The sequence below is a fragment of the Enoplosus armatus genome, chromosome 23, assembly GCF_043641665.1.
Source record: "Enoplosus armatus isolate fEnoArm2 chromosome 23, fEnoArm2.hap1, whole genome shotgun sequence".
NCBI classification, from domain to species: Eukaryota; Metazoa; Chordata; class Actinopteri; order Centrarchiformes; family Enoplosidae; genus Enoplosus; species Enoplosus armatus.
The window spans coordinates 15,658,915-15,676,550 of record NC_092202.1 but is presented as its reverse complement, the minus strand read 5'-3'; the positions used below and the strand labels follow the sequence as shown (position 1 = coordinate 15,676,550).

Below are 17,636 nucleotides of genomic sequence, written 5' to 3'. Positions count from 1 at the left end.
GCATTTGAATGTTATATCTTGTGCTTTTCACTCCTACGTTGAGGGCTCTTAAATTGGTACACAGTGAAAGTAGGTTTGCTAGTAGTTTGACACTACAAAATGTTTTTTGTCCAGATCCACATGACCTGCACTTGTTTAAGAAACTCTGGGTTTTGTCATAATTGAACCAGTAAAGTCGGGTGCTCTCTCAAACGGGAGGACGAGTGCATTCTCTCACACCCTTTTAACCAAGTAGGGTTTTAAGTCTTCAAACGTGTTGCGGCGTGCGAGGCGCGTGCCTTTTGTGTTTGTGTTTTCTTTTGCAGCGTGCCGAGGGGAGAGGAAGAAGCTATTTTTATCCACACTGCTCACATGGCTAAAAATAGGACCTGTGAATTTGTTGTTTAAAAAAAAAAAAAAAAAAGACAGAAAGAAAGAAAACACTAGACACTTAAAAACTGACAAACATGAGCTAACAATGTCATTCCAACATTACTGATATACTGGCTATACAGCTGTGTTAGCATTTTACTAGCATGTTTATCAGTGTTAGCGTCCCCGCCCCGCAGAAACCTCCAATATGTTGGGCATGACTAGGGGCCAGGGCAAAAGCCAAATTATCAGACCTGAATGAACCCTACCCTTGCCGTGAAGTCGACCGCCGCCCCTCGGTTCAGCAGGAGCGTGGCCACATTGACGTTGCCATAGTGGGCAGCGATATGCAGGGGGGTGAATCCACTCTGAAAGAGACAGACACACAGAGAGGAGGAGGAGGGGAAGACGTCAGACATTAGCCTTTACTTCATGTCCTTGACTCGTGTGTCTTGAGCTTTCGGTCTTCCCAGCATGCAGCAGTCGCATTAAGCATCACAGGGTGAACAAAAACTAAACTAGAAAGCAAAAGAAAATTGGAAAAAGGTAAAAACAATAATAATAATAATAAAAATTTTTAAAAAATCTAAATAAAAATCTGAATTTTTAAAAAAATATTCAAGTCAGACTATGAAGCACCCACACGCACGACCCCAGAACACGCTCAGACACATGACTTCCATGCAAGTTATCAACCACAGAAAGAAAAGTAAAGGAATGCCTTTCCCCGGTTAAAAAACAAAACAAAAAAAAACAACACAATTTGAAAAGAAAAGGACAAGAACGAAAGCAGAACAAATAGATGTACAGTACACACAGATTGTCATCAAGATTGACATGAAGATGGACAAACAATATTAGCTACCCAAACAACACCAAATCATAGTAAAATCATAAAGTGGCGCAGGGTACATTTGTGATCAACACCAAAGTGCACTATGTCAACTGTACGTCATGTAGAAGTATTAAGAGTTAGCAATGAGAAGTATATGAGAAAAGTTAGAGATTGCAGAGGAGGTTGGAGTAGTTGCGAAATTCTTGCCTTACCTTGCCATTCTGTAAGTGTGGTCCGATTTAATGTGAAAAAGTTGTTTACAAAGTGTGAAGAATACAGTGACTAACGTGATGGTTCAAAAACTTTACACAGTCAAAAGCTTTGAATGGTGCAAATGAAGGTAGCGTGGATGCAACATCCTATTCGATACCAAGTCTTTGGCCAGGCAGCTCGTATTTCTAAAGCTTCTTAAGCTTCCCATGCCGTTATTGATTAGCATTTTTTTGTTTTTGTAGCAGTAAAAGTGCAAAAGTTATATACCAGTTATTTGAAGATCTTCCATAGAAAAGCATGCACTTGAAATACTTGATCAGGAAGCTGTTAAGAATGGAAGACCAGGACTGCCAAAGTTGAAATAAAATAATTTCATCAAGCTCAATTTTCCATTTGTGTGTATGTTAAAATATGTCAGGATTGTTTTCATCTTTGAAAATGCATAATTAATGCCAACAATGTTTTAAAAATTAAATGACAAATCATTTTCAGTTCACTCCAAAGCAAAACACTGCCATACAGTGATCATTTTCATTTGATCAAATACCTGAAAAATGAAATTATGTTTTTATGGTCATTTTTATTATGGGAGGATTCTCCCAGGTGTCCTTTATGGAATTTGTCATAGTCAATGAAATGGACACCATTTTATTTCATTTGCTCTGATCTCCAGACAGAGTTGAACAAAATGTAAAGGTCCAGTTTGCATTTTCAAGATCACGTAGGTTGCACATTGTCTGCATATTTGACAATGAAAACAAACGTGAATTACGTTCAATTTCGTTAGCATTCTGTCAGTGTTCTGCTTTGGAGTACATGGAAAATTATTGGTCATTTATGCATTTTCAAACATGAAAATAAGAATCTGATTTTCATCCTTTTAATTTCAATTTCAAATTTGTCTTATATCATGGGCACACGGATGGAAAATACAATTTCAATTTGATTGAATTATTTCATTGTTATTTTGGCAGCATTGGACTTCCATACAGGAAGTGCATTGTAATATTTGCAATCAATTAACCAGTACTGTTTTAAAAGAAGTAGTCCATAGTGCGTCTCTAGAAATCATGCAACACAACATAAACAGGCCAAATTACAAAGACAGGCTAGTAGACAATATACATTCACAGCTGTGGCAAAATGCATCAGCACAGTATTCATCAAATCAAAACCTAGCAGGGTGAAAATGGGATCATTTAAAATAAATCAGTAAACTGTACATCTCAATAATGATGTTGTTTAGATGTATTTTCTAAATGTATTGAGGGTCACATGTGACAAAAACAAAAGAGGCTTTCTGAGCCAGTGATAAATGTAATAAAAACTGGAGTGAAAAAAAAGAAAAGAAAATGCATACAGACAGAGAATGATTCAACGAAATATAAGAAGAGCGCAGGACACACGGCAGTAGCTTGGCCATTCGTGTCAGCCGTGCATGTCGACCTCGTATTGTACCAAACCAACATAAAACTGTGGGAATTCTTATTTACACCATGCAGTGCTGTGGAGGTGAAATAAATGAACGGTAAAAGGAAAGAAAAGAGAAAGAACAAAGGGATGGGACTGTATAGTGAATCTGTGGAGAGTTAAAGGAGCGTGTGTATACCTCAGTAGTCCTATTGACCATCATCTGAAGCGGCGGGAATGAGGGAGGGAAAGATCAGTTCAGTTAGGCTCGTTTTAACACACCGCTGCTCTGTGGGCTCAGAGGCCGCTGTGCAGTCAAGACACTAAACTGGCAAGCGACGTGGCTGGGGTGGGGTGGTGGGGGGTGTCACTTCCCTTTAATGTGCTCTCAGTACAGCTGACGCCCGGTTCACACAGAAGTGATGCATGTCAAAGCCTCTTGACTTGCTGGGATGTCATTTGTTTTTGTTTTTTTTAGAGATTAATTGTTCGGTCTAAAATAGTGGACAGTGAACAATGCTCGTTGCTACTTCCCAGAGTCCAAAGGGACATCTTCAAATGTCAAACTCACACAGATTTTCATGTTAAAAAGACATCAAACGTAGAAAATCATCACACCTAATCAGCTGGAACCGTGTCATTGCAAGAGACAGGAAGGAATGAACAAAAACAACGATGTACTATTACATCAGCAAAGCAGGTACTGATTTACTGAAAGCTTTGCATTCCGTTGGATTTGTTGAAACTGGCTCCCAGAGTTTCATCAAAATCGAGCCTATTTAACTTTTAATGGAGAAATAACGCGTTCATCCTCAGAAATGAAAAGCTACATTCGTAAGGAATAAAAATGAACCCCTTGCCCATTTAAATGCACGGGGGCTGCAGCAGCCACTCATGGCGGCTAATGTTAGCTAACTTTTAGCTAAATGAAGGCGTGCGTTGAGTCAGCGTGCTGCCCTTATGACTCCGTTACGCTGCATTTTAGCGTGTCACAGACAACCATTTGAAAGGTTTTACTACATAAGTAAACGCACAGTCTTTCTTTGAAGGATAATTCCCGCTTTATTACAACGCGGCTGTTATTTTTGCAGATTTGGTCATCATTTCTGACTGTTACGATAACACTAACATTGTTTTAAGGGATTGCTGAGATCTCAGAACACGGTAACATTGCTACAGCTGCTTGTAAACAGGCTGAGCGTTTAGCTAGACTATGTAGAAACAAGTATTATTATTAAAAGGTATTTGATTAGAACTGTGCCTCGTGTGTGACAGCAATATGTGTTTTTATGTGTACATGTGTGGTTGAGTGTGACATGCTGCCGTTTATAGCTCTTCTCCTCTGGGGCCTTTCCTATGACTCATGTTGAGTCGGGGCTGCATCGCATCCTAACCACATATGGCACAATACTAAACGCACGCATATATACCGAGTTTGCCTCCACTGTGTTTTCTTGCGTAACATAATTGGTGCCTTGTTGAAATACACTGCAGTTACTGCGGAAGCAATACTTAACATTCAGGAAGGCTGGTAAACTATCTTCACGCTAGCCACGTCACTTCAAGCCGCTATCCGGTATCAGAGGGACAGTTGTGACTAAAAATGAGTCTTCCCGCATCAACAGGTAACTGTGAATTCCCACTAACACCGGATTGACACTTTAACCCCTCCACCCACCCCCCAATTGGTTGCATGCAGCGTTAAATATCACCACCATACAACCTGCAGACAGTGGCACACTCCATGCAGTGGACAGTGCTACACTTAGACACCGGTGCAGCGAGGGGAAGGAGGGGGTGATGGTGGGGGTGAGAGGAAGCATTTAAAGAGAGGAAGGGAGAAAAAGAAAAGAGGGAGAGACCCAGTTAGTGGCAGGACCAGGAGTGACGTGGCAGGTACAGAGACACTGAGTGAGAGAGAGGAAACAGAGAGGTGCACAGACAGACAGATGGAGACACGAACACACTATTCACAGATATACAGCTTCGTAGGACAAGTACATCAAGTTATTAGTCGGCGGTCTTCTGGCACACACGAAATCGTACATATATATGTTAGGGGACCCTATTTACACCTGCTGTGATTGGTATCTGGATAAATCAATCAAGGAAATAACTGCCACCGCTAACGGGACACAATGACATCCAATCTGCCAGACGACATCCAGAGTTGACTGAACTGGCCAGTCAGATGTTAATTATGTGCTCACATTAGCATTTGTAAGATATCATTTGGAGGGCAACGCAAGATCACATTTTCACTTTCCTGTCTTTCCCAGTCCCAGTTTTTTTTTTTGCTGTTGTTTTTTTTTCCCCCAACAACAAGCCTTCCAGTCTGAACAACACAATAGGTAACAGTCTTCCGAAACAACCTCATCTCCATGGTTAATATATGGTTTGGTTATGGTTTAGGAAGGTTTGTGGTCGTGGTTAAAAGAAACCAACATTGACCAATGCTAATGTAGAGGCTGTTCTGACTGTAGTAAGTAGTCTGTTGCTGGTTCAGTACAAAACTAGGCCTGTTTATAAGATTAATAACGCAACAGCCATCTATAGAGTGCTGCAGGAATGAGGACTGAGTCATAAAACCCGAAAATGAGTTAGCATTTTTACACTTCCCTCGTTTTTTGTACTTCCCTCGTCTGGAAGTCAATGGTTAACACAAGCTTAAGAGATTTCAACGTTTTGTTCTTCGACATAAAATATGTCAGTAGATACCCCCACTCATGAATTTTGAAGCTTTTACGTGTCTCAAAAAGCCGGTTGCTAACAAGCGGCTAAATCAGACTACAGAGTTTGCCGCGGACATTAAACATCTTCATGCCGAACACAGAAAGTCATCTACTCACTAGTCCGCCTTTACAGCTTCATTGTGTTTATACTCTATGTCTATCTGTCTATATATCTATATCTATTTATATTCTCTCAGCTCTCTCTCTCTCAGCTCAGCGGTGGTGACGATGAAGTAATGCGACTGTGCTGTAGTTCGTTTATAGCCTAACGTTAGCATTTTAGCCCATTTATGCTTCAAAAATCATAAAAGTGGCGTTTCTTGGTGAAGATTATCTCGCTGAACAAAACGTGTAAGTGTCATTCGTCATCCCTGCAACACTCCATTTGCAACACGGCTGAAATAGGGTAAGCTTTTAACGAGGAAGTGACATGATCCGTACCACAGCTGAAAGGGAGCAGCACTGCTCAGTAACGTGATTCAGTATAGTCGGTTCAGCTTGAAGATTCGGTGTTAAAGATTTGTTCGTACAGGTGCTGAACACCCCTAGACTGTTAGGAGATAGCATGGAAACTGCTCACGAAAAAGTCTCTGGGAGGAAGAAAAAAAAAAACATCATCCTGGCATTAGCTTACATAGAAATGTCCCCAACTGTGGTTAGAACGATCATAAACATGGGCAGAAATGTTTTCCCGCACCTTATATATGTGTATAGAAACGTCAAAACTGCGGGGAGGTAGGAATGTCATCGCTATGGGTTGAGAGATCATCACTGTGGGTAGAAACCTCATCACTGCGGGTACTACCGTCGTCACCGCTGGCAATAATGTCGGCACAGCCCACACATAAAGGAGTCCACACAATTGGATTCCATGTTATTGTTTGTTTCCAGCTTTCCACCTACTCACCTGCTTTGCATAATGAGCAAGAAAAATGAGACCCTGTGATTATAAAGGTGTGGATGTAATGAGAAGAGCTGATGACTATCGGGGTAACTTATCCAGATACAGACCACATTTTAACAGCAGATGTAAACGAGGTCTTTCCATCCAAAGGCTCTTACAGGACCCATGGGTTTACGCATTGTTAGCATTCTAACACCACTGACATTTAGAAGAAAGCTGGGCTGGTTTTCGAGGCTTTGCCCCTTCTGCGCTCTGTACCTCAAATATCACTAAATCCAATACCGCCTCACATAATTCACAGACTTCATAACCACAGTACGGACACACAAAACGCTTGACTGTGAGCTCGACTTCCACACATGCCAACCCCTCAGAGTCAAACTGTGCAATGGGCATACTTTCGACTGGACATCGGCGTTGTGGTCGTTCTGGAGGAGCAGGGCGGCCGACTTGGTGTCGTCCTTGCGGGCGGCAATGTGCAAGGCAGGAAGGCGGACCTTGCCTTTAGTGTCGTTCTCCAGCAAGATGGAAACCACCTGGTTGTGGCCCTGCTGGAGGGCAATGGCCAGAGGGGTGAAGCCATCCTGGACGAGGGAAGACGGGGACGAGAGGGTGGAGGAGAGGACAGGTTGAAGGGATTAGCTACATTTCATTTTCAAGCATTCTTAATCTGGGAATGTCCAGCAAAGTGTTACTGTAATATCTAACATGATACGATATAATATACCTCTAATTTTGAGATGATAAATTCAGAGTCCTGCCCTGAGTTTTCCTTTTAAAAACCTTTTTCAGCTACCATCAAGGAAATATACTACTTCCTGCATATGTTTCAAAATTAAAAGCCTACCATGACAGGGAGGGACTACGCTGCTTGAGCCATGATTTTGGGTTCTAAATATGAGCAGTCTAGCAGTCAACTACTTTGATCCAGACTTAAATGTCTTGACACGTTCGGGATGGATTGCCATGACAAATATTCATTGTCCCCAGAGTATGAACCCTAATAAGTTTGGTGATCCCCTGACTTTTCATGTAGTGAAAGATTTGCTAGCATTTTATGCCATGCTAATGGCAGGGCTCTAGGGATGGCAGTGTTGGTCACTCATTGGGCCCACTACTTTGTGTGTCTCGACAAATACATGGACTGCCATGACATTTTGTATATGTCGTGATTCCCAGATGATGTGTCCTCATGATTTGGCGAGGTCCCATAATTTTCCTCTGGCGTCACACGCATGACATTTTTCAAGCAAGTGAAATTGATCTTGACATCTCCTGGATGGATTTCCGTGAAATTTTGTACAGACGTTCATATCTCCAGAGGATGAATCCTAATGACTGACTTTTCCGTCTAGCACCGTCATCAGGTCAAAATTTGAATTTGTCAAACACTTTGATTTATGACCAAACACCTGAAAAACGAATGACGTTCCCATCGGCCTCAGATGTACTCAGTGTTTACTGCTAATTCGCAAATCTGAATATGTTAACACACTAGACTAAGATGGAGGGAAAATGCACACCTAATCTAGTGAGGCGATGGCTCACAGGAAGGTAATGGTCTTCATGGTAAATGGCGCTTTTCAACCTTAACGGTTCCCAGAGCGCTTTACAGTTCAGGTCTCATTCACGCACCAATGGCGACATGCAAGGTGCTGGCATCCAAGTACACTACGCAAACTGTCTCTGAAACTACTGAACACACTCTTCTCTCACCTCTGTAGCGGTGCTCTGGTTGCCTCCATTCTCCAGAAGGTAGCGCACCACATCCATGTGATTCTCCTGGGCGGCCATGTACAAAGGAGTGAATCCATTCTACAGCACACAAGCGAAATACAAGAGGTTACGAATGAACACAAATCTGAACTTTCTACTGTATTTGCGCAACAAAACGAACCCTTGCCTCTCTGACATGATATTAGTGATGAGTAACACATGAGGCGCTACTATCAATGACTTTTACGAGGACAACTGCGTCATCAGCAGAGTGCGGAGGCTCACCTGAGACTGCGCGTTGATGTCAGCTCCTCGTTTGACCAGGATCTTCACTACTTCAGCCTGACCAGCTAGAGAGGATATGTGAAGTGCTGTGTTTCCTTTCTGGATGGATGGAAAACATGAAAATGATTGATGAATTACCAATACAAGGTGCCCCACTTTGTGTCACTATTTTCCTTTGTGAACCAAGCCTTATCAAAACTAACCTAACCTTACGGTTATGGCGGAACTTTAAACAGTTCAGCTGTGACGTGATGCTCTGCAATCATGAGTAGCTCTGAGTATTGATAGGTCCCAGTCTTAATTCTTTATTTCAGCAAAAGGGTAATTAATCTATTACCAATACACCGGCTGTTGGTTGAGAGTAGAATCTCAAATCAGTGCGTCAGATGATTAAGTTCCACACAGGTCGATGCCTCTCCGATCATCCTGCGCAGTGCGACTGTTTTTTGTAGTGTGTGCCGTTCACAGGCCACAAATATATCCTGACACTGTGATTACAGCAGGGAAATTGCTTCTGTTGTACTTCTGGGTGCAATTTAGTATTATGGTCGATCACACTTATATATGCACTCAGTCATGGTTATTTATGTATTTAGACATCAAGTATTAAAAACTTACAAATGTGCCGAACTGAGATGAAGGTTCATTTCAATTGACAACTGTTACATAAACACCGTTTATACTGAAATGTTCCCTTAGCTCTACGGAGCAGGTTTTGGTATTTTTCTTTAGCGGTTCCCAGTTTAGTTTTCTCGAGCACAAGGATGCGCACTCCTGCCTATGACTTCACATTATTCCACTGGCCCACAAGTGGCTGCAACCCCCCCAATACAGGCAGGGAAGAAGAAGACCGTTAGCTAGTAGACATGGGAGTGAACAATGCAGGTTTCAAACTTGAAGAGAAGAGGAAGGAAATGCACTCAAAGCTCAAGGATGCACACAATGCATCTTGGTGAGTAACGCTGACTGCAAACTCTTGTTTGTTTATAAGAAAACTCCACGGGGCAGCTTTACGATTCTTGTGTTAATGAGTACTATATATACTGCAATGTGACATATGTGTGTTCTGTGTACTGGTATACAGTATGTTCTTGTGTCAGTGCTTCACTAAAGCTGTAAAATATACATATTTGGTGACGTGAGTGCATCAAAATCACGGTGACCATGAATATCAAAACCTTGGGACACCATTTGCTCTCATAATAAACTTGTCTGATCTATGTTGAAGTTCAGTACTGTACCACTGACTCGAGATCAGAGCGATACATGACTGCACTGGAGCTGAAAGTTGGACATAGGAATGATAGCGAGACACTGGTGGGTGAGGAAATGAAAATGTCTCAGTAAGGTAGTGTTCAGGTGTTCAGTTGGGTTGAGATGGAGCGACTGTGAAGGCCATAACGTATGGTTCACGCAATTTCCATACTCATCACACCATTCAGTGAGCCTTAGACGGAAGCATCTGGATTTATTTCTCGTTCTCTCTCCCTCTTTTATTCAGGTTTTTCCTTTGATCTGTCACCTATATGTCCTTTTTGTGTGAGTGAATTACTGACGTAACATCTGTTTTAATACAATAATTGAAATATTCCAGCTTACATACACACTGTCTTATTACCGATAAGATTACAAGTATTAAGTAACCAGCTTACGAATCCTCCAATTTAACACAATTCCTTCTTCTTCTTTTTTTTTGACCTTAGCTGTGCAGCCCTGTACCCAAGCAAACAAGCAAGCAAACAACAGGACAAGGAGAGAGATTTATATTCATTATTACTCAAACACTTCTGTCCAAAAGGACTTGACTGTTTGGGTCTCTGTAATAACATTATAAAGAGTCGGTCTAGACCTGCTCTATTTGTAAAGTGTCATGAGATGACTTTTTGTTGTGATTTGGCGCCATATAAATAAAATTGAATTGAATTGACTGCAACCTGTGCAAACATTTACGTCAGTTTCAACTTCATGGCGAACATTTGCACCTTTTACCAATAGCAAACCACTTCTGACAGTGCTGACCTATGAGGGCACGGAGAGTCCGACACAGAGGAAGCTATCCTGGCTTATTAGCTCTGTTGCACCATCCACTTTTATTTGATTTATATTTTTAAACTCTGCTCGCTCTGCTGGAATAAAATAAGCATGGTTTGCTGACATTTATGAGATACAATAAACTTGAATAAAGCGTGTTAATTGTCCCGCTAGCGACCAAACTACAACTTGCTAAATGACACTGAGCAAGGCAGCTAGCTTAAACAGCTACTGGCCAAAATCACTCCCTCCTTCGCTCATTCACTATCCCCAATATACGAGACGTTTTGCGTCGTGACTGACAGGTGTTTTGCATATGGGATGCATTGCATTGTGGGACCGTGGGAACCGTCACTGTGACTGGCCAGCTTTGGCATGTTCCCGGCTGGCTAGTGTGTTAGCGGTTAGCATGCGGCCCAAAGCAGTTGCCGACTACTTGGCATAGATTCTGCAAGTCTGTACTTCTCTACTTTAAGAAAGCGTCCTTGCAACTCGATTACGTCACCGATCCTCTAGCAGCAGCTATTTTGCGAGGACATGGATGAACCTCACTGTTCCACTTTCGATCAGGCCTTGAAAGTGAGGATGTGAGATGTTTAAGGGTTAGTGGGAGAGTATCAGAAAAAATCATTTTGGTTGATCAAATAAATATTATAACACTAGTAGATAGATTGTCATATCGGGGTGAGAACCCTCCAGTAAACACTGATCACTCCAAATGACTGTGTACTGTGTGTACAGCTTCCGCACAGAGTTTCCACTACCTTCTTTTCATGGACTGAGGCATGCTCAGTGGGACCTACCTTTGTGGCTGAATCCACCGCTGCACCTCTATCCAGCAACTCCTGGACCAGATCCACATGGCCCTCCTTGGCTGCCAGGTGCAGTGCGTTAAGACCGTTCTGGGGGGGGAGAGAAGATAAAAGGTGAGGAAGGAAAGGTCAGGCCCAACGTCCAACCATCCCACATCAACAAAGAATAAAGACGGATCCAAACGAGAGAGAGGGAGAAGGGATTACCTCCTCCCCCAAGTCCATAACCGACTGAGCCTGCCTTTCTTTCTCTGTTTCCATGGTCTGAACATGTGAGCGTCTGTCCTTCGCTCTCACATGTGGAGGGACAGACTGATATATCAAAGCTAGCTATCAAAGATGGGTTTAGATGTTGTGCCATGTTATGCTGCTGTGGAGCAGAGCCAATGCTGGGTATGAAGATATAAATAGTTGTATGTGAGTACATCTGTGTGTGTGTGTGTGTGTGTGTGTGTGTGTGTGTGTGTGTGTGTGTGTGTGTGCGTGCTCCCTTCTGCTCAAATAACAGCGTCTTTAGTATTGATTGGTGACGGCTCAGACAACAAATAAATGTGGGGGATTCATTCTAAAATATCACATGAACCAGAATCACGTTTTGAAATATTGTACTGCAGCTTTTGTCATTTCATTAAAGTTATTAAAGTTAAATATCAACCCTGACAAATGACGTCTCCTTAACTTGACACACGTGGTAGGCCTAGTTCAGAGCAACGATGTTTGACGTTTTCGAGTTATAAATCACTCATGACCTCTATTAATATCTGTAATCAGGCTCTTGAGTGTCATGTGCTGCTTGGTTGGCAGGGAGGAGGTGGGGCGGGCTTGCGAGTGACAGAATAAGCTCGAAAAGTGAGAGCTTGCCACACAAACGCTCGGATTGGTTTCGTAAAAGCAGAGGGCTCATGGGAGACGCAGTGTGAATGTGTTTCAACTTTCATTTGGCCTTAAGACAGTTTGCCTAAATAAATAAATAAAGGAAAACATTAGCAATATATATATATTAATTTTTCTTTTTGCCACCGAATAGCTGAAAACACATCATTTGACATATTATCACCATATTAGGTTATTGTGGCAAATCTCACACCCTAGCCCTGCTGGCAATCTTTGGCACTTGAGCCATTAGCAAGCAGTAGCTAATAGCAAATACATATGTTGAAGCATTACGGTTGGGATTTAGGTTTGTAAAGCTGCAATCTTCAGTCAAAGAAACGCCACACCAAGCTCTGGTATAGTGGTGAGATTAAATAATGTTGTTAGGGTTAATTTGCTAGCAAACAGTGTCCTATTTACACATGTCGCTTACATGCATAGCAACATTGCTTTTCATGTTGGTCTCACAACAACTCCAAACAAGAATGTCTGTCTTTTTAGCTGCTAAATGTTCCATTTTCCTCCATAGCTAGTTGCTATCTTTGTCTTTCTGGCGTTTGGTTCTGGGCAGGTACTGCACATTGGATTGAGCTTTTTTGCTCAAAAAAGCTTCCTGTGGCTGCTCAAAACAATGTCAAAGAGACCGAAACAATGAGTTAAAAAGAGGCTAAAAGGCTGTGGAGGCATTTGAAGACAGTTTAACAGCCAAAAAAATAAGTTGCACCATTAACAGCCTTCCATTTTCTTTCATGTCTTTAAGCAAAGGAATGGAGGTGAATGTAGGGTCCCTCTAGTTTGGCCGTCTCCTCTTCCAAGTGACCCAGCACTGATTCAATAACCCTTTCAGCAGCACAACCACTGTGCCTGCAGTATAAAAAGAGCCGCTGAGTCAATAAGCAATTTCCTCCGTGACTGTCAAACTAACCCCCATCGCACAGCCCCTTGAGGCTGATGGTCCCGCTGGACTCCTAGGCAGGAGGCATCTGTTCAGTGGCAGAGCAGAATATGTATTCCGGCTAAGTCCTGCTGTTTTTTGATCAGTTGATATGTTCATGCACCTGCCTGCCTCGTGCTGGCCTTATATTACCTTCCACTGTGTTGGTGCAACCACTGTATTTAAAATACTGGTTCAAAAGTACAGAAAAGTGATCTCTTTATTGTGTTTACTGAAGGTGCTCCGTGGTTTGTTTGTTTTTTAAATTTCTAATGGAAAAATCCCAAGGCTTTACAGCATGTCTGTTTCATACAGAAAAGTCATCTTTACCACTGTGTTCTGTGGCCTTGATATAGAGTCCTAAAACCTGGAAATGAGTTCGCATTTTTACACTTTACCTGTCCCCTCGTCTGGAAGTCAGTGGGTTTTTTGAATGGGTTTTTGGTTAGTTGCCTGAAATAAGGTCCGTAGTTAACACAAGCTTAAGAGATTTTCAAGTTTTGTTCTACAACATAAAATACGCAGGTAGATACACCCACTCGTGAATTTTGGAGGCTTTACATGTCTTAAAAAAGGCGGTTGCTAACAAGTGGCTAACTGAGACTACAGAGGTTGTTGTGGACATTAACGTCTTTGTGACAAACACAGAAAGTCATCTACTCACTAGTCCGCCTTTACAGGCTCGTTGTGTTTATACTCTATATCTATATCTATCTATATTCTCTTGAAAGTTAAGCTTAGCGGTGGTGGCGTCTGGTGATTCCATTCATCATTCAAAAATCATAAAAGCGGTGTTCATCAGTGAAGATGATCTTGCGGAACAAAACGTGTATTATCATAAACTTTTGTTTGGCACAGAGCTTATTTTCTGCAATAATCAGCAAAAACGGATCTCTTGGAACTTGGTAGCCATGTTCCAGAGCTCTGAATCACCGCCGACATCTCCAATTTGTTAAGCGTAGAAGGTCTGACGTCGTCTCCGTTGACGGCTGGAAAAAACAGTTGTTCAAAGCTTTGTAGGCTGGACTAAATGTGGCGACGTGGCCTTCCTGCATAGCTAGCTACCTAGGTACATCAATGAAAAGCACGAGGGCCAAAAAAATAATTGCGACAAGCGATCATCTGTGAATCCAAAAGATAAAGATGACATCCAAGTAACGTATGAAAAAGCATGAAAAGAAAATGTCGCAACAACTGTGGCACAGCAGGACAGGATGTAACTGCAAAACCCACTCCCTGGTTTCCGTTAAGCACAGTTCTTCATCTCAGAACAAGCATCCAGCAGACCGTTTGAAGTAGCACCTGCCACTGTTCTCCCATAAAAGACCAGACAGCTATTTTTCAGCTGTGAGTGCGAGATGAACGAGTTCCTGTGTCTTTTTTTTTTTTCCCCCCAAAGGACAACAACAGACAGCTGGAAGCTGGATGAAAAAAAGTTACAATTTCAACTCCATATTCTTCCCATGTGGTCAGGGATGGACTTTTCAATCACCCTCATATAGACTCAAATGTACTGCATGTTGATTCCTCACAATGACTAATTAATGGATTCTTTGTATGGTTTTTCTTTCCTTAAAATAGAAAGCCACTTTTAAACAAACGACCTCCAGTTCTGCCATAACCCTCAGGGGCCCTGTTCATCTTTGTACACGCCCTCCATTCACCTCCAGGAGGACCCTAACCCCTTTATCATGTACCATGCCCTGTCCGCCCACTCCTCCATCCATAATATCTGTTACCTCATTCTGTCAGCCCACATGAACACAATCACTTAAGAGACGATCGCAATTATCTGTTAGATCTATTACACTGGCAATTTTAAAGCAATGCAAAAAGGGAATGTGGTGAAAATCTAATTTAGCAGCGCTGGAGTCGTCTCAGGGGAGCGAGGCGGTTATAATCAGAATAAATACCACCTCATCAGCGCATGCATGTTATTGAGCTGTAATCTGCATCAGAGCGCAGCAAAGTGCTAATAGTCACTCTGGGAAAGTCTCTCTCACAAGACTTTCCAGGGAAATGGTAAAGATTATAAACAATTAGCATGATGCTGTATGATGTTTTCTGCTCAAGACTCACAGTCAAGTTCAGACAGGGAACAGACCAAAATAATTAGCGTCGTAGCGTTATTACTGATCAGCTTCCTTCATTTCATCAATGGAAAATTCAGAAGTATTAGGCCTCTTGGCTAGCTGGCCGAGCGACTGAGCCATTGGCCAGCATACAATAGCTAACAGCATATAAAGATCAATACATTTAAGCTTTACGGTTGAGATGTATGGTTATAAAGCGGCATTGGATTTATTTGGCCACTTGAATGAGAGTTATAACTAAAATGCAGAATAATTCTTGAATGCTAGCAAGTTTTGTTGGCTTGTTTTTTAACAATGGCTGAAGAAAATGTAGTTTAGTAATGAGTTTCTCTGAATATGGTCAAAGTTCACATTAACCAACCAACCAACCAACACTGTGTACTGGTTGGCAGAGACAGCTGGTATGTGGCCCTCTGTCCTTAGACCCTTGATTAAAGGAATGAAGCTTGAAGCTAAGGGGCTGGCCTGAAAAATAACCGCTCATGGCTACTTGGGAATATTATTATTAGCAGTGAGGCAGGAGAGTTCCCTGTGTATCAGAAAGCATTCACTACTAACTAGTCTGACCAATACTAGCACTCCATCACAGTGATGGAGTCATTAAGGTCCCATGTTGTTCAGCTGTTGAGTTTTGACTGATGTTGTGGTCTTTTTGTCAAGGTGAGTGATACATGTGTTAGCATGTACAGTGAATGTGTGTGTGACGAAAACCTCAAGGTGTTCTCACAGTCAATGACATCAATAACCTCTTCAACAAACCCCTCTGACTTCTCTATGTAAAGAGGGGGCAGTAGTTTTTTATCTTGATGGTTTCTTTAACCAACTTTTAATGTACCCACAACACCTCTGGCAATCATCATTGATCACTGAAGTCATTTGAAAAATGTGGTCATTTTTTTGACACCATTGACATCCATCCACAGAAAAGACCAATACACACTAGAGTTCATTTCTGCTTTGCCGTCTGTGTTCCTGTATTTTGGTGGACATTATGTCCAGCAGCAGCTACAAGGTGGAAAATCATGGATGTCAATGGATATGACTAAAAAGAGGCAAACCTCTGACTTAACATGAAATATAATTCCAAGAATAAAAAGATTACTTGTTCAGATGGTCCTGTCAAGAATGCATCTTTGTTCCGCCATTTTTGTCAGGGCTGTGATATACTCCAACAAAACAAAAGAGGGGGGGTTCGGGGTTCGATCCCCGATGGAGACCAGCACCTTGGCATGGCAGCTTGGTCGCCATCGGTGTGAGTGAGTGGGTGAATAAGATCTTAACTGTGGTAACTTAACTTAACAAAGGTTGAAAAGCGCTATATAAGTGAGACCATTTACCATTTATTCGACTATGCGGGTTGGGCTCTCAATTACATGTTAGTTCTCATTCGTTCAATTTTATCAAATGTTTTTGAAAAAAGTGACAGTTCAAAATGGACTTCACTGTACATACTACATGGGGTGTCGCGCATACAGTCCTGTGACGTAACATACATTTATAATATCGTCTATGTTAAATGGGTGCAGACAAAATTTACGCCTTGCCGACCTTCACAGCTAGGCGAACGCAGAAAATATATGTTTCAAATTTTGGTTAAGGATGACATTTGAGCCAACTTCATTTGCTCACGTCACCTTATCCAAAATCTAAAGAGAGGATTTGTCGCCGATGTGTGTTTTCAAATAGATGTCCCTTACCTGCGCATGTCGATTTACATGCAAACACAGGAAAAATATGAGTCATGGCGCAAATATCTGCTACTGGAAGGTTCAAGCTTTTACAAAAAAAAAAAAGGGTATTAAAAGATATTAGGCCGTCAAAAACCCGTTATCACACACAAATGGAATCTCCCATTCGTGCGCTCTGGTGTCTTGATGCAAGTGTCATAACGGTACCATTATGAGTTGTGGAAACTGATTCATCCATTGTACAGTTAAACATAAAAAAAAAAGTCATTCAAAAACAACTATCTCAATAACTTAAAGGTCCCATATTGTGCTCATTTTCAGCTCTATATATTTATTCTGGGGCTCCACTAGAGCAGCTTTGCATGATTCACAGTTCAACAAAGACCTTCTGTATCTTCTCCTGGCCCTTTCTGCAGCACCTCAGTTCCCCCCCTCTGTCTGAAACAAGCCGTTTCAGACAAACTGAACAACCTCCAAAAACCTAAAGAGTAGTCCTGAGCAGAGCGCTCCAATAACTTAGACTGAGCAGGTGGATGAGCGTCCCTGTACTTGGTGGGTGGTGCTGTGACTAGAGCAGATTACCTGCTGGGGGGAAGAGGGCGCGGCCGAGGGCGGTGACTGTATAGCTATGACATCACAACCTTACAGAAGTCCAGACGGCTTGTTTTGAAGGCGCAGTGTCTGAATACGGGCTGTGTTTCATTTCTCCGTGGACTGAGCATTCTGATACTTTTATAAAATGTGTATTTTCTTTTGACA

At 42.0% G+C, this 17,636-nt stretch overlaps 1 protein-coding gene across 1 annotated transcript in view; it reads right to left on the bottom strand.

The window, feature by feature from the left end:
• Positions 1-17,636, bottom strand: part of ank2b (ankyrin 2b, neuronal) — a 102,653-nt gene that overhangs the window by 55,443 nt on the left and 29,574 nt on the right. The window contains exons 3-9 of the mRNA XM_070930280.1: positions 11,281-11,379; positions 8,447-8,545; positions 8,162-8,260; positions 6,844-7,029; positions 3,009-3,032; positions 1,399-1,407; positions 621-719 (exon numbers count right to left, since the gene is read on the bottom strand). Of these exons, the coding sequence (XP_070786381.1) occupies positions 621-719; positions 1,399-1,407; positions 3,009-3,032; positions 6,844-7,029; positions 8,162-8,260; positions 8,447-8,545; positions 11,281-11,379 (615 nt within the window). The remainder of the gene's footprint in view (positions 1-620; positions 720-1,398; positions 1,408-3,008; positions 3,033-6,843; positions 7,030-8,161; positions 8,261-8,446; positions 8,546-11,280; positions 11,380-17,636) is intronic.